The sequence below is a fragment of the Carassius carassius genome, chromosome 20 (assembly GCF_963082965.1).
Source record: "Carassius carassius chromosome 20, fCarCar2.1, whole genome shotgun sequence".
NCBI lineage: Eukaryota > Metazoa > Chordata > Actinopteri > Cypriniformes > Cyprinidae > Carassius > Carassius carassius.
Window position 1 is genome coordinate 28,911,079 of NC_081774.1, and position 23,792 is coordinate 28,934,870.

Here is a 23,792-nt window from a genome sequence, read left to right on the forward strand (position 1 = left end):
TTGATAGTTTTATTCATTATTTGCATGCTTTTGATTTAGTGAATTGTATTGTTTTATTGTGCATTGAATTGGACTGGTTGGAAATGAAGAGGTGATATCCAGTCTGGAGATATAACGGAAAATAATAACAATGACTAACTCTTAAACCTAACGGAGCATTTATTCATGCCTGATGCTTTGCCTAAAATCACTTTCAAAGGAAAGTTTCATTGGAAGGTGAGATGCATGCAGTACGTCTAAAGCTTGGAGCAAGGTAGAATTCATCACATGACAAATACCTCACATCATCTCCCTCTATCATTTCTCAGTTAAATCTTCTGTATCTCTGTCGAAGCCATATTCCTCTTCAAGATGATCATCCAAATAAAGATGCATTCAAACATATAAAATCATTATCTGAAAATGCATGAACACCAGCAGCAAATTACTGGTTTTTAGTAATTTCAACATTTCATAGAACAGGATGTGCCGAAATGAGAAATAAAAATGTTGCTTAAATGGTTAAAACCCACTTTCTTCCATATCCACATGCTTTCCCAGTGCAAAACAGGTCTATGCAATGGAAGAGACCGAGTTTACTGTGGAAAAGTTTCATAGCGTTGCATTAAGGGCGAGAAAGACCCAGTTAGAGGGGGAACTGATTTTTCATCTCCCTTCTTGCATGCAAGTCGTTTCTGCATAAAAACAAACTGTGATGCACCATATATATATAGCGCCACTGAAACCCCCAGCTGAGAGCAACAAGGTCTGACAGTTCACTCTGTTCATTTAAGGACTAATAAAAAAGCACTGCGCATCTCTCAGGAGTCTTTTTTCCCCCACAATGCCAGATTATTAGACAAATCAAAATGCACTCATTAGTCCTAATGGTTCAATGTTTGAGAGTCCACTTGTTTTTATTACCAGAATTTGACAGGAAGACACTTTAGAAACACTTTTTATTGAGAAATGATGAAAATGATGTTTCTCAAATGATACATTCAAGAAAAACTATCGCTTTCTCATGTATTGCACAGAAAATAAATATGAAACTGTAACATGTCGAATTTGTGAGGCTCTGTCTCAGAGATTCATATTATATGTAAACACAAAGTCCTTAAAATCCTCCGCTGAGCGTAACAAACAGTCCTGCCACCTAATATGTCAGAAGCAGGAGTTTCATTTCTGGTGTTAGTGTGTTGATGTCTTGAAATGATGTAACTCAAGTTTTGGACAGTTGAATGTTTTTTCGTGCTACCTTCTAATAGCGTCCTTACAATATCACCGGTTCTCTTGTCCTGAACTTCACCTGAAGTAGAGCATCTCCTGATGACTGTTTATCATCTCATGTCCAGTCTTCTATACTTTACTCGGGTTGACCGCAGGTGTGCTCTCATACCCGTAGAGAAACGTAGCAGCGATAACCAGCATCGCGCCCAGGAAAAACACACTACAAAAGAAAAAAAAAGCTTCATTCTCCTCAAGTTCTACCAAGGGCAATAAGTGGGTCATTCCTAAGAAACGGTGCCATTTTCAAAACTTTTTTAAATAATAATTTCATTTGAAAAGGTTACTGCTGAACTGCCAAGAAATCATATTTTCATATCTCAGGCTGAAATTTCCAGGGACATTGCTGTCATAGACGTTCAGGGATCACCGCAGGGGAGACATTTCCAACAATATTCAGATTAGAGCAACATTATTTCAACCCTATAAGCTACAACTTCAATAGATTACTGAATAATAGCATAGATACTTTTGTTACAAATAAATTAATAAATGTAACCTTAAATACGTGGAAACACAAAGTTTTTGCATTCCATAGCATAGTTTTTCCCCATAAACCTGTGCTAGACGGATGTGTTTGACTGATGCGCTCACATCTTTTGCATCCTATCTTTCCTGGCACTGATAAACCGCTTTAAAAACTTGAATTAATAGTAGTTGCAATTTTTAAAACACATCTCTTGCATTTTTTTTATTTCACTGTGTCCATATCGCTGTGTGTCCAACAATGTGTGGTTTTTTTTATTGTGTCAATATTAGCGTTGCATAACTTAAAACGGCAGCACCGTGATGAGAGTCTATTTCAGACTGAGCGCTGCATGTCTGGTTTTTTTTCTAGTTGGGAAAACTGTGAGTTGTTTTATTCCACCCCCACACATTTTTAAAAGACAAAAACACGTTTTATGACAATGGATAATTAGCATAACAGAACACAAGAACGCATTCTGTGTGAACGGCTCCACAGGGTGCTTCGCCTTCGGAAGGTACAAATACGTGTTTTTTTTTAAGTTTAACTTTTTAACCTGAGTGCCTCCTTTTTATATTGCTTTATATGTGCATATTATGTGCAAGATGCAAACTCGACATTCAAACATGTTCACCTAGCGCATGTTTACATAAAAAAAATTACAATGGAAAAGCAGCACAGTGGAATATAAAAATATGTTCTGTGTCGGTGTTGATAACTTTGTGGGCAGCGTGCCGACATTCAGCAGCGATGTGCTACAGGCGTCCCGAGTTCGAATCCCGACTCGAGGTTCTTTACTGATCCCACCCCCCATCTCTCTCCCACTTCACTTCCTGTCAGCTCTGATCGGTCCAATAATAATAAAAAAAAATCCCTCTAAAGGTGTTGAATATCCAAAATGCAGAGTAGTGGAAAACCTAAGGCTTTATTTAGCGTTGTGCAAACGTATTAATTTAGTGTGAAATTCACTTTTCTATTGATAGTAATACTTTTCCTTAAACACCCTTCATCTTCTCAGTGTTTCTCTGGGAGAGCTGTGTTACCCACAGATCCAGTTTCAGACACAAATATTGTGTGTGAACTTAAAAGAAACGTCCCACCGCTGCAAGCTACAACATACAGCACGATAAATTCAAATGCATCTGCTCTACTGCAGCCTAAAATGGAAAATTATGACTATATCAAACCAATATAACGTATGCACACAAATCTTTGATTTGTTTTTCGGCAGATCCACGCCACGTCTTTGTCACACCCGCTATAAATGGACTGTTTGATGGCTTCTTCAAAGGAAATGATAATGTGCTCATGCATAATTTAAATATGTAAAATGACACAAATGTAAATGAACAAAAATGTAACTCTAGTCAGGAGACGCATTTAACAAACAAAAGTGTTGTAAAACAGTACAAACCGAACACCTGTGAGTGGATCTACACAAACATACATCTTTAGATAAAACCATTTGCTTAATGAAGAAGTGTGAATTAAGTGTCTAAGAGCGCAAAGAGGCACTTCAAACAAATCAAACGATTGCTCTGTTTGTTTACCCATCCCAACCAGTTCAACACAGCAACGATTTGCGTGAGTTTAGGGTGGGATGAACTCTAGCCACGTACACACTCAAGTCAAATACACTTGTACTGCGTTTAAAGTTTGATTATTCAGTATCTTGTGAATTTTACCAGTAGTAAGGGACACACATGGCACCGTTTCCCAGAGAAAGACCCAAATACAAATGCGACTGCCTTACCTAGTAGGGTCAAAATCTTCCAACAAGAAATAAGAGATGAGGGTGGACAGAATGATTGAGATGGATGTGGCAAAGCCCTTCAGGATGTTATCTGCATATTTGATGACAGCTGCAATCACTAACCCACCCAAAGCCTACAGGAAGTATGTGAAGCACGTTTAACACAAATAACACCATGTAGCATGTGCAATTATGAAAAAGAAGTGGAGATGTACCTGAAGAGCCACCACAGTCCACGTCACATGATTGTACCCTTGAAAGAGTCCATTCTCCTGCACTCTTTCTCCGTCGTACGCAAACACTCCCCCAAGTCCAAAAACCAGCCCAAATAAACCTGAGAAGAACGATGGAACAACAGTGGAGGAGAAAGCAAACCTGTGTCACGTGAGCAAACACATTTCCTGAAACTTGTAAACGATGGCTACCAAAGCTAAATGTGTTTTTGTTTCTTTTCAGGACACAAATGGGCTGTTTCTAGGTTCACATTTTTACTAAACATCTGCTGACCTAGCTGAATATTACGGATCCAGACGCTCTGCTTGCTCTCTTTGAGGATCTTTTCAAAATACACGCCAGCAAATCCGCTGGAGAAGCAGGCCACAAGCACAGCCAGCAGACCCATCAGCTGAGAGCCGGCGGTCAGGTCCTCCTGCTCGGTGCTGGACGAGACTTCAGCTGGCCACTGTTGGTTCAGGTTAAACATGGGAGGAGTCGTACTTACAGCATAGACAAGCCTTTTTACATTTACATTTATTCATTTAGCAGACGCTTTTATCCAAAGTGACATACAGATGAGGACAGTGGAAGCAATCAAAAACAACAAAAAGAGCAAAAAGATATATAAGTGCTATAACAAGTCTCAGTTAGGTTAACACAGTACACGTAGCATGGGATTTTAAATAATATAATAAATAAAAAGAAAACAGATAGAAAAAATATTATGTTTTTAGAGAAAAACAGTGCTAAAAATAAATAATACATCATGGAAAAAATATATTTTTTTAATTATTAAAACAAATATTTAATTAATTAAAATAATAAATAATTTAATTTAAATATATATATATATATATATATATATATTTATTTATATAAATATATTTAGAGAGAGAGAGAAAGAGAGAGAATTAAATTATAAATAGAAATAAAACAAATATTAAAAAAGGTTTTTACTTTTTTTAGAAGTACATAGATTAACATAACTATATTTGTATTTATAAAAACACACACAGAGACACACACATATATTAGTGCTGTCAAATGATCGTGACTAATTGCATACAAAATAAACGTTTTTGTTTGCATAATATATATGTGTGTTACATAACTTGAAAATATTTTACAAAGAATGTTTTAGATTATATAATATTAAAACTGATTTGAGAAAACTGATTAATTTTTTTTTATTATAAACGATTAAAATAAACTAAGAATTAGACATCTGTATTTATAAATACTTATTTACCTATTAATATAAAATAATATAATATATATTTTTTTTACAAATAAATTGGGTTTTTATACAAGAAACCACATAATGGCCTCTTAAATTTTGTGTGATGGGGGTCCCTTGCATGAGGATGATCATATTTGTACCTTATTTTGGACAGATTCTAAGTCAGTCTCGTGTTTTCATTGAGAAGGCAATCGCACAATGCGCTGCAGCAAGTTCAGAGGAAATAAACATGAAAGATGATGGACAAAAGCGTACAGTTTCTGGAAAAAATATTCAGTCTATATAAGAATTAACTCTATTAACCAATATTTGTGTGTGTTATGTATTTTGATGCTTTTTAAAATATAGCATGTTTAGGTTAGCAACATGATAACAACAAACTCTCAGTCAGCGTCCATTTTAACGGTCACAAGAACAGATCAAAGAAATCTGACCTGATAAACAAATAAAGGCTACGGTCCTTACCTGGACGAGTGCAATGCCAGTCATCAGAACGACTAGAGAGAGCCACTGGTAAAGGCCCAGTCTTTTGCCCAACATGGACACGGAGAACAGCGCTGTAGTGAGGATTTTCAGCTGATATGTAACCTGGAAAACCAGTGAGAAGGTTAATAAGGTGTGCCTACGAAAAAACACATTCTTTTTCGTTTTTTTTTTCCATTGAGAATGATTCACTTCACTGGAATACATTACATTTTAAAACGCATTCAAATAGATCACATATTTCAATTTGTGATAATATCTCACAATGCTATTTCCATGGGGCCTGCAGGTTTCTGTAGAAATGTCAACAGGTTTCGGAAGAATTTGAATGTTTGTCATTCATGAACTAACTCACAATAAACATCTGAATCGGTTTGATAGAAGGAGTTTACTGAAGGAATACATTTAACTTAAGCAACAGTGTCATCACAGCTAACTATATATAAATATAGATCTATTTATAACAATAAAAAGTGTTATACATTGATTATTTGACTACATTTTGAAGACATTTTGAAAAAATACAATTCTGTACATCTCAAATAAATACAAATGTTTATAGGGGTGTTCAAAACATTAATTAGTAACACTGCATAATATTTCTGGAAATAACACACACACATATATATATATGATCAGTATGATAACGTGTTTGGTTAATGACGTGTATTAACATATTATTTACTCAAATCAATTCTCAATAGCAAACAACTCTTATCAAAAAATAAAAAATAAAAAAGGTGCAACATGGGCATTTGTTTTCTATGTTTCAAAAGATCTGGAGACTTCCCTAAAGGTCTTCCTCTGGATTTGTGCTCTCTCACCTGGTAGGTAGCTGCATCTAGATTTGACAGAGCCACATAGAGCAGGTTGTTCTGCAGGGTGTAGATACCTGAGGGAATGGCCAGCTTCAGCGTTAGCAGAGGCTTGTTGATTATTTCCTCCTTCAACACCCGATTCAGTCCACGAACACTGAAACCTAAGAGGAACACACAGCACTGAACATTAGACAGCTCTCCTCTGCTGCTCTGAGCTCCTGACAAGAATGAGAACGCCGTTTCAACGACGCTTTCAGACAAAACACAAAGGACACTGAATATTATGCTTGCTATAAACAGGATGAAACATTTCGTTTACTGGGAGTTTTCTTCTCACAGTTCTTGACTGTCAGACACAATCTCAAAATTGCGAGAAAAATATATAAATTAGGAGAAGAAAATGGGTCAAATTGTGAGATATAAACTCAGAATTACAAGAAAAAAGATTGAATTACAAGATACAAAATTCAGAACCGTGAGAAAAAAAGTCCAATGGCAAGATATAAACTGATAGTTGCAAGAAAAAGTCCAAATTGCGAGATGTAAACTTCAACAAAATTGCGAGATGTAAACTTAAAACAAAAAAAAGTCTGTATTTTGAGATATAAACTCAGAACTGTGAGAAAAAGTCCAATTTGTCAGATATAAACTCAGAATTGCGATAAAATCATCTCAATTGTGAAATATAATCTCAGAATCATGAAAATAAAAGTCTGAGTTGAGATATACACTCAAAATTCCCAGAAAGAAAAATGTATGATTTGTGATAAAAACTCAGAATTGCTGGAAAAAAATTTTCCCTTTGTGACATTTAACCTCAGAATTGCAAAAAAAGTTCACATTGTGAAATATACACTCAGAATTGCAAAAAAAAAAAGTTCAAATTGTGACACACTGTCACACCCCTGGACTGTTTTTGTTGTGTTTTCATCCATCATGTGCGCCGTGACCTAGTTTTCCCTCATGTTTGATTGTGTCATTTGGTTCAGGTGTGACTTGTTAATTGTCCTCGTCATTACATTTATTTAAGCCCCAGTCTCCTGCCTGTTCTGTCCTGGATTTACCCTTTTGTGGCTTTATTAAAGACTATTTGCATTTATTTTTTATCTTCTTTGTGTGTTTATCTCATCATTGTGTGACACACACAGCCACAATTACCTTTTTTATATTTTAACACATGGTGAAAATAACCTAAAATATACATAGCATAGAGCCACAATGACATAAATCCCGGGAAATAATAAAAACAATACGTTGACAAAGATATGGATTAGACAGTGAAACCCTGGAGACAGACAAACACTTATAAGAAAAACAAAAGATAACTACTATCTAGGGATCTAATGCATTACAGACAGACTGCATGTAAGAGATGAGGAGGTGCAAACTCACTGTGTTCTCTGAAGACAAGCAGCAGGCATGCAGCAATCTTTAGGACCTCAGCAAACACTACAGCAGATGACGCCAGGTAGCGTGGCCCGTCGGACTGCAGAGTTCGTGAGTAACGCATTGTCAGCACCAAGGAGGTGGTCTGCAGTACCAGGACCCCAAGAGAGACATACTTCAGACGTGATGAGGTGGACGACATGGAAATACTGGACACCTCCGATGATACAGAGACGGAGGAGAGGGACGACTGTCCTAGGTTAGTCTAACAGAGAGAGACAAACAGAGCTGATTAAAGCCTGATACCTTTTTATATGACATGGGATATGGAAACATATGCCTATATAATCTATATACACCATTACTGTTCAAATGTTTGGTTCAGTGGGATTATTTATTTTTTAATGTTTTTGAAACATTAAAATCTTGTATGTCTTTATGCTCAAAAAGCAGATTTGCTTAAAAACTTAGTAAAATTAAATAAAAATAAAGTTAAAAAAAAGTAACAATTTTATTGCAATTTAAAGTAATGTATTTAGTTTACTTTTTATTACTATTAATTAATTCTCTATTTATATATCCAAAATAAAATATTTTATTTTTCATAATATGTGTGTGTGTACTGTGTATATTTATAAATGCAGGTATATAATTAAGAAAAATGTTCTATTTGTAAATTGAATAGATTTATATATATAATATAAATTATATAAATATATACGTAATATATACGTATGTAAATATTTTCTAAATATATACTGTATGTGTCTTTATATATACATAATAAATATACACAATACACACACACATTTATTTTGTAAACAAATTTTTTTATTTTGGATGCAATTAATCGTTTTGACCACTAATATATACAGATATATTATATTATATAATATATATTATATTGCTGAATGTAATTTATTGCTGTGATGAAAGCTTAATTTTCAGCATCATTACAACATTATCAACGTTGAAAGCACGCACTGCTTAATATTTTTGTGATACTTTTTCAGGATGCCTTGATGGATAGAAATTTGAGAAAGAACAGCATTTATTTGAAATCTAAATATTTTGTAGCACTATAAATGTTATACTGTCACATGTTTCATTTAAAGCATCCTTACTGAATAAATTAATTTCTTTAAAAAAATCTTACCCTAAACTTTTGAAGAGTAGTGTATAAATCAAATATCAAAATATGAATTTGAATAATTAACGGACAAATACCTCTTTTCAAAATATTTATTATTATATTTAATTATGTGTGTGTCAGACTGTGTTTGCCACACATACAGGTGCATCTCAGTGAATTAGAATGTAGTGGAAAAGTTTATTTCAGTAATTCAACTCAAACTCATATATTAAATAAATTCAATGCACAGACTTAAGTAGTTTGAGTCTTTGGTTCTTTTCATTGTGATTATTTTGGCTCACATTTAACAAAAAACCAACAAATTCATCTCAACAAATTAGAATATGGTGACGTCAATCAGCTAATCAACTCAAAACACCTGCAAGGGTTTCCTGAGCCTTGGTCTCTCAGTTTGGTTCACTCGGCTACACAATCATGGGGAAGATTGCTGATCTGACAGTTGTCCAGAAGACAATGTCAACAAATTAGAATACTTCATAAGACCAATTAAAAAAAAACATTTTTTGTGAATTTTTGGTCTTCTGGAAAGTATGTTCATTTACTGTACATGTACTCAATACTTGGTAGGGGCTCCATTTGCTTTAATTACTGCCTCAATTCAGCGTGGCATGGAGGTGAACAATTTTTTGCCACTGCAGAGGAGGGATGGAAGCCCAGGTTTCTTTTGACAGTGGAAACTGGTCAAAGCTCATTTTTTTCCTCTTGACAGTAGCCCATAGATTCTCTATGGGGTTCAAGTCTGGTGAGTTTGCTGGCCAGTCAAGCACACCAACATCATGGTCATTTAACCAACTTTTGGTGCTTTTGGAAGTGTAGGCAGGTGCCAAATCCTGCTGGAAAATGAAATCAGCATCTTCAAAAGGCTGGTCAGCAGAAGGAAGCATAAAGTGCTCAAAAATTTCTTGGTAAATGGGTGCAGAGACTTTGGTTTTCAAAAAACACAATGGACCAACACCAGCAGATGACATTGCACCCCAAATCATCCCAGCCTGTGGAAACTTAACACTGGACTTCAAGCAACTTGGGCTTTGAGCTTCTCCACCCTTCCTTCAGACTCTAGGACCTTGGTTTTCAAATGAAATACAAAACTTGCTCTCATCTGAAAAGAGTACTTTGGACCACTGAGCAACAGTCAAGTTCTTCTCCTTAGCCCAGGTAAGACGACTCTGACTGTGTCTATAAATTCCTTGACACGTCTGTGTGTGGTGGCTCTCCTTGTCTCTCCTTGACCCCAGCCTCAGTCCATTCCTTGTGAAGTTCACTCAAATTCTTGAATCGATTTTGCTTGACAATCCTCATAAGGCTGCGGTTCTCTCGGTTGGTTTTCTTCCACACTTTTTCCTTCCACTCAACTTTCTGTTAACATGCTTGGATACAGCACTCTGCGAACAGCCAGCTTCTTTGGCAATGAATGTTTGTGGCTTACCCTCCTTGTGAAGGGTGTCAATGATTGTCTTCTGGACAACTGTCAGATCAGCAGTCTTCCCCCGTGATTGTGTAGCCTAGTGAACCAAACTGAGAGACCATTTTGAAGGCTCAGGAAACCCTTGCAGGTGTTTTGAGTTGATTAGCTGATTGGCATGTCACCATATTCTAATTTGTTGAGATAGGGAAATGGTGGGTTTTGTTAAATGTGAGGCAAAATCATAACAATTAAAAGAATCAAAGACTTAAACTACTTCAGTCTGTGTGCATTAAATTTATTTAACACACGAGTTTCACAATTTGAGTTGAATTACATTCTAATTTATTGAGATGCACCTGTAGACTTTACTTGGTATATTAACGGCCGCCCAAATATATTCTGTGATCTTTTATATGTTTCCTTTTTTATCTGGCCAACATAATGAAACCATCCCTATCGATTAACTAGTGGAAAATCTCCCTTCTCCCTCATTTCGTATCTGCTCATTCTGTGTGCGCGAGAATGGTTTACTACCGCTGATGTACCCACGCATGCTGCACTGCAGAGACCCGGCGGATATATCACAAAGACATGGGCAGGGCTCGACAGTGCAGGCACTTCTGTCGCAAATAAAAATAGATGTGTGCGAACTGTAAAATGTATGGATGAGCTGTTGCGCTTTCAACAGTCTCGCTCAACAGCGCTTCAGACTGCTTCAAAGTGATTCTCAATCAGTGAATAGCACACATTTATGTCAAGCGATTGCTTATGCACTCGAGTTGATGAACTATGACAATGTCTACATTATGACCTTTATGTAATATGTTTTAGACGGTTGTAAGAATGCATATTTTCTTTCTCATGTGAAGGATCAGCCCGAAATAGTTCAGTCATTTCAAAATAAGAGTTCCGGTGTTGTTTTCCCTGTGTTTTTTCCTTCGGTGTTTGATCTTGGATTGTGTATACCGACTGTGATTCTCTGCTGCCTGCCCGACCTCTGCTCGTTTCTGTTGCTGATTTTGGATATCCCCTGACATACTTGACGCCGTCCCTGATTTCTGCCTGTCTGACCATTCTTTAATAAACTACTGCATATGGATCCGAACATCTCATCATTACACATTCATAGTAAACTATTTCTGACTGGAATGCTTCTCCAAAGGAAGAAAAGGCTTAAGAACATTATTTGACATATATTATTCAATATATATATATATGTGTCCCATTCACTGAGAGAGACTCTACCATTAAAATGCTATAATTTTGCATAATTTACCATGCATATAATAATGCATAATATTAGTATGTAATTAATTGTAATAGTAGCCTATGTAATTAAAATAAATTTCTATATTGTTAAAAAATTTCACATTATTTGTCACATGTAGTAGACCATTTTTGTGCTGTGGTAATTGGAGGAATTTCCACCCGCGCTACTACTGCAAGTATATTTCATACCTGTAGGAAGCACTTATATATATATATATATATATATATATATATATATATATATATATATATATATATATATATATATATATATATATATATATATATATATATATGAGTAAAGAATTAACAACACTACTTGGTATAAACCCATAATGCATTTCTAATAATTTTCCCATGCCTCCAAACCATTAGAGCATTATACATCACTAAATGATAATGGCCTGGTTTGATTATTAACACCTCAAGGGAGACGTCGCAAAAAGTCATGTAACTGTTCATTTGTCAGTGTGAGCCATTTTAAAATAAAATCTGGCCTTCGCCATTAGAAAATGCCATCTACCTTCAGCAACCATGCATATTCATTAACTCTGGCATTAAATAAGCTCTCATATATCATGCCTTGAGAGTCCACATGTCTTTACAATATACACAAACTCTGAGTTTCACAGATCAATTATCCTCACTCACCCCAGTTAAAACCATCACAGCGGTGTCATTGCGGAGTTTGCATTCAGTCTTTTTGAGCAGCTGTGTTTCAGCAGATACAGTGTCCTCTCAGTGTAGGTACTGAGAAAGCGTGCATCAGACTTGTGTAAAAAGCAAAGAGGCCAACATGACCACTCCCACTGACTAACAGCCGGATAGAAGGAGGATGTGATATGGTGTTGTAATCCTATATTTTCATGCAGTTTTTCTTTCACAAGGGAAAAAAAACTATTTGCACACTGCCAGCTGAAAAAAAGCATAGTGATTAAGACAAATGGAGTCTCAAGGTCATGGAAAAAGAGCTTGTAGTTTTAAATTAATAGAGTAACATCAGTGCAAATATGACTTGGCAAACAGAAGGTTTGGGTGTGATTGAGAAGGCTGGCCAGAGGTGGGGCTCACAACACACACAGGCGGCCTTATGCAGCTCTGAGGCTTCGGTGAGGGGGGTGAAGCACACAATCCTGCTCTGTGTGCAGGAGGACAACTCCTCAGCTCCTGTCCATTGAGATGCCCCCCGCCACCTCCAGGGGCCTCAGTCATAAAGACAGGCATTTAATGTAAACACATGACAATTTTGCCTAAGAACGATTCATAAAACATCCAAACACACTAAAGATTTTCCTAAATACATCCCACATTATAAATCTTGTCAGGAATATTTAAAACAAGAATCAATCATTAGATGACATTAAAACACTCGGTTTAAGGATTACAGTGCAGTCCCCAAAAACAAATTCACTGTGTTTTTACATCTTTATCTTAACTTTGTCATGAACCATCAAACCACAAGGTTTTACCCATTTATCAGCAAAACATTTCTGAGATTTAAAATAGATTACAATTCTACATGACCACTTTATGTTACAGATTTTAACAAGTAAAATCAGAATAAAAAGTTTGGTGTTATATTTGAACATAAATATACATGCTACGCTGAATGACATTTTTGACCTTTCTACACATATAAAACACTTTTGTAGATTAATGTGGTCACCAAAATTGGGTGTCTCATACATTTCAAATGTTTATTTCTTTTAATTTTGATGATTATAACTGACAATTAAGGAAAATCCCAAATTCAGTATCTCAGAAAATTAGAATATTACTTCGGCCACTTAGTCGTGGCCTAATGGTTAGAGAGTCGGACTCCCAATCGAAAGGTTGTGAGTTCGAGTCCCGGGCCGGCAGCAATTGTGGGTGGGGGGAGTGCATGTACAGTTCTCTCTCCACCCTCAATACCACGACTTAGGTGCCCTTGAGCAAGGCATCAAACCCCCAACTGCTCCCCGGGCGCCGCAGCATAAGTGGCTGCCCACTGCTCCGGGTGTGTGCTCACAGTGTGTGTGTGTGTGTGTGTTCACTGCTCTGTGTGTGTGCATTTCGGATGGGTTAAATGCAGAGCACAAATTCTGAGTATGGGTCACCATACTTGGCTGAATTTCACTTTCACTTTCTTTTTTCTTTACATAGAAAGGATTTTTAGAAATCTTGGCCAACTGAAAAGTATGAAAATAAAAAGTATGATCATGTAAAGCACTCAATACTTAGTTAGGGCTCCTTTTGCCCGAATTACTGCAGCAATGCAGCGTGGCATGGAGTCGATCAGTCTGTGGCACTGCTCAGGTGTTATGAGAGCCCAGATTGCTCTGATAGTGGCCTTCAGCTCTTCTGCATTCTTGGGTCTGGCATATCGCATCTTCCTCTTCACAATACCCCATAGATTTTCTATGGGGTTAAGGTCAGGGATACCATGGTCCTTAAACCAGGTACTGGAAGCTTTGGCACTGTTTGCAGGTGCCAAGTCCTGTCGGAAAAAAATCTGCATCTCCATAAAGTTGGTCAGCAGCAGGAAGCATGAAGTGCTCTAAAACTTCCTGGTATACGGCTGTTTTGACCTTGAACCTCAGAAAACACTGTGGACCAACACCAGCAGAAGACATGGCACCCAAAACCATCACTGACTGGAAACTTTACCCTGGACCTCAAGCAAGGTGGATTGTGTGCCTCTCCTCTCTTCCTCCAGACTCTGGGACCCTGATTTCCAAAGGAAATGCAAAATATACTTTCATCAGAGAACATAACTTTGGACCACTCAGCAGCAGTCCAGTCCTTTTTGTCTTAAGACACTTCTGACGCTGTCTGTTGTTCAAGAGTGGCTTGACACAAGGAATGCGACAGCTGAAACCCATGTCTTGCATACGTCTGTGTGTAGTGGTTCTTGAAGCACTGACTCCAGCTGCATTCCACTCTTTGTGAATCTCCCCCACATTTTTGAATGGGTTTTGTTTCACAATCCTCTCCAGGGTGTGGTTATCCCTATTGCTTCTACACTTTTTTTCTACCACATCTTTTCCTTCCCTTCGCCTCTCTATTAATGTGCTTGGACATAGAGCTCTGTGAACAGCCATCCTCTTTTGCAATGACCTTTTGTGTCTTGTCCTCCTTGTGCAAGGTGTCATGGTCATCTTTTGGACAACTGTCAATTCAGCAGTCTTCCCCATGATTGTGTACCCTACAGAGCTAGACTGAGAGACCATTTAAAGGCTTTGCAGGTGTTTTGAGTTAATTAGCTGATTAGAGTGTGGCATCAGGTGTCTTCAATATTGAACCTTTTTACAATATTCTAATTTTCTGAGATACTGCATTTGGGATTTTCCTTAGTTGTCAGTTATAAACATCCAAATTAAAATAAATAAACATTTGAAATATATCAGTCTGTGTGCAATGAATGAATATAATATACAAGTTTCATTTTTTGAATGGAATTAGTGAAAGACTTTTTGATGATATTCTAATTATATGACCAGTACCTGTATAGTTAACCTTATGGGTGTGTGTGTGTGTGTGTGTGTGTACTTCGGATGGGTTAAATGCAGAGCACGAATACGGAGTATGGGCACCATACTTGGCTGTATGTCACATCACTTTCATATTATATATTAGTTCACTTTCATATTATTAGTTTACATGCATGTGTGTGTGTGTGTGACTGGGGCAAAACCATATGAGACTTTAAAAATGAAGATTCCTAAAGAAACCTGAAGTATGCAGAAAATATTTGGCACTCAGTATGCAAGCGACTGTTTCTATAGAGGAAAAAAAAAGCTACATTTCTAGTTTCACCATTTTTTATTCTTCAAACATGCCCCTTGAGGGTGATCGGGCCTTTTCTGTGGCTGGGCCCAAGCTTTGGAATGCTCTTCCTTATCATGTGAGGTCTGCTCCTTCATTGGACATTAATAAATCCACTCTGAAAACACATTTTTATTCTTTAGCTTTTGGAAATTTGTAATTGTTGTTTTTTATAGTGTAGTCCTGCTATGCACTATGTACAGCACTTTGGATCAATTTTTATTGTGTTAAATGTGCTTTATAAATAAAGTTTGTTGTTGTTGTTGTCTTTAAACACAGTAATATCAGCTGTATGCAAAGTGACCCACTCTTATTTTTTTTCAACCATGAAAATGGGTAAAATGCAACAATTTGGACATGGTACTGCATTGAGATCCCCATATCTACTAATGGGACTGAACCACACAGGGATTTGAAAATGAAGATTCAAAAAGAAACGTTTGTCAAGAGCTAGAATCTAAAATCACGTCAATATCTTGAATTACATGCAGGAACATTTATGGTAATCAGACAGGTGCAAATGTGTTGATAGACACATTTAGTTTTTAATCTTCAGTTTAGAAATTCCTCCTTAAAAGTGAAAAAAGTATGAGATGTATGCAAAGTCATCCGCATTTGGTTTTTGACCTTTGAAAATGGGAACAATTTAGTTGTGGAGCAACACTGAGCTCCCATTATCTCTGAAACCACGCTGAACTTTAACAATAATACCACCAAATAAAAAGTTTGTTAAAAAAATATTTAAAAAGGTATTTTATATTATTTCTAAATGCAATAATAAAATGTCACTTATATACTGAAGCATTTTGTGTTTTTTGTTGTTGTTTTTCTTCAACTCATCAATGCGATTTTGACCTGGTGTGACTTTTCGGCAAAATATGGTGTATGTAGTATCTCATTTTTTATTCTGGATTACACACTTCATAATCGCCGCAAAAGTAGTAGGTCATCCGGGAATTTTTTGACAGCAGTTTTATGAATAATATAAATTGAAATACACTACTTTTTTGCTTCAATATAGTAGAGAAGTAGGCATACTTAGAGTGTGTCTGTTAGCTTTAAGATCATCTATATGCTAATATTCCCGAAGGCCCCAAACTTACGTCACCAGAGTGAATAGATAACACAACAAAAGCTTAAAACAACAGGACAAGTAACTAAATAAGATGACCCAACATAGAACTTATAATTCTGTTCTATTTATTAATGAAAAGCCTGAAACCTCTAATTTGACTAGCATGTTCACGACCTGCTTTTTGAGCATTTTATTTTGTTTTAAACGCAGGTCAGCTTCTTGTCTGCTGTAAGCAGGGCCGTAGCTGGGGCTTGCGGGGCCCCGGTGCAGGCTGTACCAGTGGGCCCTGTTTGAAATAGTTTAATTTATATGTTCATTCTATTTATTTATTTGTGCTAATTGCACAATGTTTAAGTTGTTTCATGATTGTAGGTGTCTAGGTACAGAAAACAAATAACTGAATGTAAAATAGCACTGCATAGCCTTCACTGTAAAAATTAAATTAACAGTCAAATCAAAATGTATTCAGACATGTTCAGCATTTCTCACATTATCACAGTTTATTTGCTCTAGTTTATAAAATGGTAATAAAATATGACAAGAACTCAGAGTTGAACTGTCAGAACAAATTCATCTTGATAATGTCAGATAACTTAGATAGAAAGATATGTAATGGATTACAATCAACCAAAACTTCAGACAACTGTTAGTATGACAATATTTACACAACTATCAATACTTTGTTGAACAATTACCAAGCAATGCTTAATTTTGTTCAGTCTGTGGTGTGAAAAGGTTGCATTAGCAATTCAGAAAAAAAAAAACACTTAAGCAAAACATGGTCAGGTCAAAGTGTCTGAATAATTTTTGTCCCGTTTGGTTTTTTTCTATCAATTTCACTAGTAGTCCGATGTATGAAGATTTTTTGGGTATAATGTCAAAGCTCGCTTTATTTTGCTATACCCTCTTACCTAAATTAATTATAGTGTCCTACACCTACTACTAAAACTTAAAAAAAAAAAATCTTTTTTTTTCTTTTTCATTTTCTTGTATTAACATTACAGCAGCTAGTAGCTAAATTAGGCGCGGTCACTTTAAGAGACGATGAAGCATCCAATATAATACACATCCGATATTTTTCTCAACTGTTTACTTTCACTTAAGACATAACCGACAGTTTTTTCGAACATACTTTCCAAGACGGGTATTTTGACTTATTTTGTATGGTTTTGTCGGTACAAGAGCAAAAAGAGGCAAATTTTGTGTTAAAAAAAGGAGAGCTCGGTTTAGTGTCGCTGTCTGTTAGACGGCTCTGAGACTGTGAGATGCGTGCGCACCGAACACAGCGCGCGAGCTGAGATTTTCCGCATCTTGTGTTTGAATGATTTAAACTCATTTGAATGTTTAAATTGGAAAGTGGTCAGGCTTAAAAACCCATGAAAATGATAAGCTTTCTTGACGACACGCAGCAGTGGCCTGTCAACTGTCCTGATCGTCTTTTTAGGCTAGCCTCAGCCAGTCGGTTGAGATCATTGAGGGGCCCCCCCTCGGCCGTGGGCCCCTATAATCGTCACCACCTTTCACCCCACTTGCGACGGACCTGGCTGTAAGTATGTGTTTTGGAGGAGGCGTGGCTTTGGAGACTGATTCTGCAGGGATGGTGGGATCTTACGCCGTGTCCTAACTACACGCGACACGATGATAAAAGGTATCTTCTCCACGTTAATCAGAGTTGTTGTCCTAACTAGTCGTGACACGGAAAATCTCTATTTTAGAAACGGTTTCTATTTCCACGACGTCACAGCTGGAACAACAACATACAAACTATATGACAGTGATAAACTTTTTTTGCTTTATTCAAATTTAAAGGTGTCTAATATGGGTTTAAATATCATTTTGCGTGACATTTATAGCCTGAAAGCAACAACAGATAGTTTACCTCAAATTTTTTAAATAAATTAAAGCAAAGATGCCCGTTAAAAAAACTGTGAACTCACTTCGAACCAACGAGTGTAACAAAGATGGTATCAGTCACTCGATATGAACATTTAATGATGTTTCAAAGGTTTAATATTTATAAATTAGATTATAAACGTATCAATAGAGAACACATGCTTCGGAATGGCTGTGATATTTGATTGATTCTGTCAAAGCAGTCGCGTTTCTTTAGAATACGGCGTTATGTTTTCAAAGCTAGCATGCTGTTGCCTACCCTAACTTGAAGCGCAATAAGATGTGAAAGAGAACTGAACTTGCAATCCCATACTGACTGAGAGAGACTCAGCTTCATTCACAGCTACTGTTCTCAGCTTTAGTTTTTACTATCACAGTTTTCATAAAATCGATACTTTCAGTGAGATCTATCCTGACCCAACATCCTGTTTGACAAGGAAGTGATTACATAATTGACAGAAATGTTCAAATATCAGTCTGGTTCATCCTTATCATACAGTTCACTCAAACAACAATGGGTCTGGTAGGTAACGAAATATTTATATAAAGAAAGAAAGAAAGAAAGCAGTGTCTAACTGCAGCTACATCACTGGAACCTGAAAGTGCAGTTTGAGAACCTGCTTTTTATTGTGAGAAGTTTCACCTTTGTCTGCTGTTAATCTCAGGCACATAACAACTTTCTTTTTGTTTAACCTGGAGTTTATTAAATGTACAAATGGTGAATTTACTTTCTGTCCTGTCAACAAAAGTGATGGAGGGTGTTAGCTGTAAATCAATCTTTCCCCTGATTAACCTGGACTTAACATTTTTCAAACATGACACAAGCTTTAATAAACAGTTGCATTAAAAATATAAGGATTTTCCTTCCTATTATTTTGATACGGCAAGCTTTACATGGTTAAAATTAAACATTTATGAGAAAAATTATCCATGTTAAAACACAATCATATTAACGTGTTTTTAGGAATATGATTACTGTACTTTCTGCACAGGAATGTTTGTGCTTATAGACATTTGATTAAAGTGTGTCTCTAAATCTGGTGAGGTGCCTATCTGCATACAGCAATTTAGGGCACGTTTGAACGTCCGAATGCTGTCATATGTATGGTTCAGCTCATGTGGTGGCATTTACAAGTATTCAGACACGTAAAGAGCGTGTAAAGAAGTGAAGTTTGTGCTGTACCTGGAGTCAGAAGTGCAGCTCAAGTGTGTATCGCTGAGTGAGCGTCGAGTCCATCAGAAGATCTCAGACTCGTGCATCTCATCCACACTGTCAGCGCGAGTCAAACTGTGTTTGACGCTCGTGTTTCTGTCGTGTCAGTTTTGCCAAAACTAGTTTAAATGAAGGTTGCAATTTGCTTACAGTGGCATCTGCCGTTATGGGTGCGTATTGCATGAAAGGGTGTGTATTTTTTCTGAATTTTTTTTTCTTCCCAGAATAAATAGACACCCTTTCATGCAATATACACCTATAACTAACTGAAATAAACCTGGCTTATTTGCTAAACTTGTTTTATGAAACAGCTCCTTGCACCAGCTCGGAAATACAAAATCATGGTAATTTCTGTCCAAAAAGTTTTGTATTCGTTTAAAAGTGTATTGCAGATTAATTCAGTAATTTATTTTAACTGAACCTTAATTGGAATAAGAAATCTAAAAATCTATAAATTACTCATTACTAATTAGTAGCTTAATAAATACTGGGTTTTTTTGACGTAGAAATAACATGGACATTAACATTTTTATTCATCATTAAGATTTTAGGTTAAATTAAATGTTAAAAATTAGTTGTCACTATACTGTCTATTAAACCAACTGCCTTTATCTTTGTTTATGATGTAACTGTTTGGTATGTATTAAAAATATTGCTGTCAAACGATTTTATCGCACACAAAGTAAAAGTTTTTGTTTGCATCATATATGTGTTTTCTGTGTACGAGGTTAAAGTTTTGAGAAAATGTCATATTGAGAAGAAGGAAGATTACACCAAGTAAGGAACTGTATTTAACTTAACAGCCATAACATAGTATATTTGTTTTAAGAGAATATATCTTTCTTACATGCACATGTCCATTTTTTAGAGGAAGTTAATGATGAGCCAAAACAAAGCCATGACTTATGAAACAAATATGTTTATGATAAAACAAACTTAGTCTGTTGAAATATCGACTGTGTTTCTCTTTGTTGAAGTTGCAGTGTTGGTTTGATCCCCACCACACAGAACCTTTCTCTTGTGAATGAAGTCAGTGCATCTGCATTCTGCAGGTAAGATGCTGCGACATTAATATAAACAACACAATGTGCTGAACTGGTCAAATTGAAGTTGAAAGCAACTAGTTTTATCTTCTGTTTCTATTGCCTGTTCCTCTTGTGTACTGTTTTTTTGCTGTCATTTTCTGCAGGAGATGACTTCCCTCAATCATGCTGAAGCTGTGTATGGCCATAACCTTCATCGAACAGGGACGCATCCTTCATCATAAATCACACTGAACTCTTAAGAGCGGTTTAACCATAAATTTAAATGTGTCCAAACATTTACTCACCCTTGGACCATCCCAGATGTAGATGAGTTTGTTTTTCCAATCAGAAAAGATGGATATTCATCATCCTCTGCAGTGAATGGGTGCCGTCAGAATGAGAGTCTGAACAGCTGATATAAACATCACAATAATCCACACCACTCAAGTCCATCAGTTAACATATAGTCCACAAATTAACAATGGATTTATTTTTTACAAGCATGCAGCTTTTGGTTTCACAGTATGTCAGTTGATGGACTGGAGTGGTGTGGATTATTGTGATGTTTATATCAGCTGTCATTCTGACGGCACCCATTCACTGCAGAGGATCCATTGATGAATGCTACATTTCCTCAAATTCTGTTCTAATGTTCTGAAACTCATCTACATCTTGAATGACAAGAGGGTGAGTGCATTTCATTATTTTCTTGGCAAGTTTTCGTTTTTGAGTGAAGTTCTCCTTTAAGCTGTAATATTGCGTGTTGGGCCTGAGATTGTCACTGATCCCGCTTTTTTTCTCGTAACAAGATTAGTTAAGAAAACCCTCAGTACTTTTTTTTCGGATGCCCGCTAAAGGAATAAACAAAACAAAACATAATGTTAATTTTTATAACTGAAATGTTAAGTTATTGTGTAATACTCTTACAGGAGTTTGGAAGACTTTGTCACATGGGTGGATTCATCCAAGATCAAACAACACATCATGAACTACAATGAGGAGGTATGTCAAAGTATATCATGAATATCATCCTGTAGAGTTTATACATATACAAAAGTTTGGGGTCCGCAAGATTATAATTAAATGTTTTAAAAAGTTAAAAAATAAGTGGTTTTCATTTGAATATATTTTAATATTAGTATTTCTGTGATCAAAGCTGAATTTACAGAGTCTTCAGAGTCACATGATCCTTCAGAAATCATTCTGATATGCTGCTCAAGAAACATTTATCATGAATGTTGCGGACCAGAAAGTTCAAAAGAAAATAATTTATTTGATATAGAAGTCTTTTGTAACATTGTAAGTGTTTTTACTGTCACTTCTGATCAATTTTAGTATGTCCTTGTTGAATAAAAATAAAAAATACTGACTACTTAAAGTTTCAAACAGTCGTGTACACAAACCTTTTATTAATTAAATGATTTCAGGAAATTTTTCCGATTTAATTCATAAACCCCCCTGTATAAACTAATAGCTTTATATGACAGTTTTTTTTAAAAGGCACTAAAATGTGAATGACATTTTTATATACAGTCGTGGCCAAAAGTTTTGAGAATTACATAAATATTGGAAATTGGAAAAGTTGCTGCTTAAGTTTTTATAATAGCAATTTGCATATACTCCAGAATGTTATGAAGAGTGATCAGATGAATTGCATAGTCCTTCTTTGCCATGGAAATTAACTTAATCCCAAAAAAACCTTTCCACTGCACTTCATTGCTGTCATTAAAGGACCTACTGAGATCATTTCAGTATTTGTCTTGTTAACTCGGGTGAGAATGTTGACGAGCACAAGGCTGGAGATCATTATGTCAGGCTGATTGGGTTAGAATGGCAGACTTGACATGTTAAAAGGAGGGTGATGCTTGAAATCATTGTTCTTCCATTGTTAACCATGGTGACCTGCAAAGAAACGCGTGCAGCCATCGTTGTGTTGCTTAAAAATGGCTTCACAGGCAAGGATATTGTGGCTACTAGGATTGCTCCTAAATCAACAATTTATAGGATCATCAAGAACTTCAAGGAAAGAGGTTCAATTCTTGTAAAGAAGGCTTCAGGGTGTCCAAGAAAGTCCAGCAAGCGCCAGGATGGTCTCCTAAAGAGGATTCAGCTGCGGGATCGGAGTGCCACCAGTGCAGAGCTTGCTCAGGAATGGCAGCAGGCAGGTGTGAGCGCATCTGCTCGCACAGTGAGGCCAAGACTTTTGGAAGATGGCCTGGTGTCAAGAAGGGCAGCAAAGAAGCCACTTCTCTCCAAAAAAACATCAGGGACAGATTGATCTTCTGCAGAAAGTATAGTGAATGGACTGCTGAGGACTGGGGCAAAGTCATATTCTCCGATGAAGCCCCTTTCCGATTGTTTGGGGCATCTGGAAAAAGGCTTGTCCGGAGAAGAAAAGGTGAGCGCTACCATCAGTCCTGTGTCATGCCAACAGTAAAGCATCCTGACACCATTCATGTGTGGGGTTGCTTCTCATCCAAGGGAGTGGGCTCACTCACAATTCTGCCCAAAAACACAGCCATGAATAAAGAATGGTACCAAAACACCCTCCAACAGCAACTTCTTCCAACAATCCAACAACAGTTTGGTGAAGAACAATGCATTTTCCAGCACGATGGAGCACCGTGCCATAAGGCAAAAGTGATAACTAAGTGGCTCGGGGACCAGAATGTTGAAATTTTGGGTCCATGGCCTGGAAACTCCCCAGATCTTAATCCCATTGAGAACTTGTGGTCAATCCTCAAGAGGCGGGTGGACAAACAAAAACCCACTAATTCTGACAAACTCCAAGAAGTGATTATGAAAGAATGGGTTGCTATCAGTCAGGATTAGGCCCAGAAGTTGATTGAGAGCATGCCCAGTCGAATTGCAGAGGTCCTGAAAAACAAGGGCCAACACTGCAAATACTGACTCTTTGCATAAATGTCATGTAATTGTCGATAAAAGCCTTTGAAACGTATGAAGTGCTTGTAATTATATTTCAGTACATCACAGAAACAACTGAAACAAAGATCTAAAAGCAGTTTAGCAGCAAACTTTTTGAAAACTAATATTTATGTAATTCTCAAAACTTTTGGCCACGACTGTTTAGTGCAACAGAGTCAGATTTCCTGCTATTAAAAATAGTTATTAAACATGTTTGAAACAATTGCTCATTACAATTCTGTTGTTGTTCTTTCAGAGAGATGACTTTGACCTCATTGTCTAAATCTCCAAACACACTGGATTTCAACCAGAAATGGTCAGTGTATTAAGAGCAGCTGGTTATTTGCAATTCATCTAAGAACAACCTTATCAGACATAAAGTGACCAATTATCATCTTGAAC

The 23,792-nt window shown here is 36.6% G+C and overlaps 1 protein-coding gene and 1 pseudogene across 4 annotated transcripts; one reads left to right on the plus strand and one right to left on the minus strand.

Moving 5' to 3' along the window:
- Window positions 1-920: 920 nt before the first annotated feature.
- On the minus strand, window positions 921-19,569 carry LOC132096822 (UDP-N-acetylglucosamine transporter-like). 4 transcript variants are annotated; one of them, XR_009422622.1, is made up of 9 exons: window positions 19,411-19,569; window positions 12,107-12,370; window positions 7,635-7,893; window positions 6,249-6,403; window positions 5,407-5,529; window positions 3,993-4,167; window positions 3,701-3,819; window positions 3,486-3,576; window positions 921-1,429 (listed from the first exon to the last, which is right to left on the minus strand). XR_009422622.1 is itself a non-coding variant. In XM_059502457.1 (9 exons), exons 2-9 carry the CDS (start codon window positions 12,119-12,121, stop codon window positions 1,339-1,341), a joined length of 1,071 nt encoding a protein of 356 aa, XP_059358440.1. In that variant the 5' UTR covers window positions 12,122-12,370; window positions 19,411-19,563; the 3' UTR covers window positions 921-1,338. The 4 variants fall into 4 exon arrangements, 3 of the variants coding, with proteins under 3 accessions (XP_059358440.1, XP_059358441.1, XP_059358442.1); XM_059502457.1 differs by having other exon boundaries at window positions 3,486-3,619; window positions 19,411-19,563; XM_059502458.1 differs by lacking the exon at window positions 19,411-19,569 and adding an exon at window positions 12,454-12,899 and having other exon boundaries at window positions 3,486-3,619.
- A 37-nt stretch (window positions 19,570-19,606) lies between these two features.
- Window positions 19,607-23,673, plus strand: LOC132095924 (U3 small nucleolar ribonucleoprotein protein IMP3-like; annotated as a pseudogene).
- The last annotated feature ends 119 nt before the right edge of the window (window positions 23,674-23,792 follow it).

What these genes read in the sequence shown, in the direction of transcription:
- LOC132096822 (XM_059502457.1), bottom strand. An exon ending in GGACTGTGGTGGCTCTTCAG is followed by an intron (nt 3,620 to 3,700) that starts GTACATCTCCAC and finishes TACTTCCTGTAG; the next exon opens with GCTTTGGGTGGGTTAGTGAT. An exon ending in GAAGATTTTGACCCTACTAG is followed by an intron (nt 1,430 to 3,485) that starts GTAAGGCAGTCG and finishes TTTCTTTTGTAG; the next exon opens with TGTGTTTTTCCTGGGCGCGA.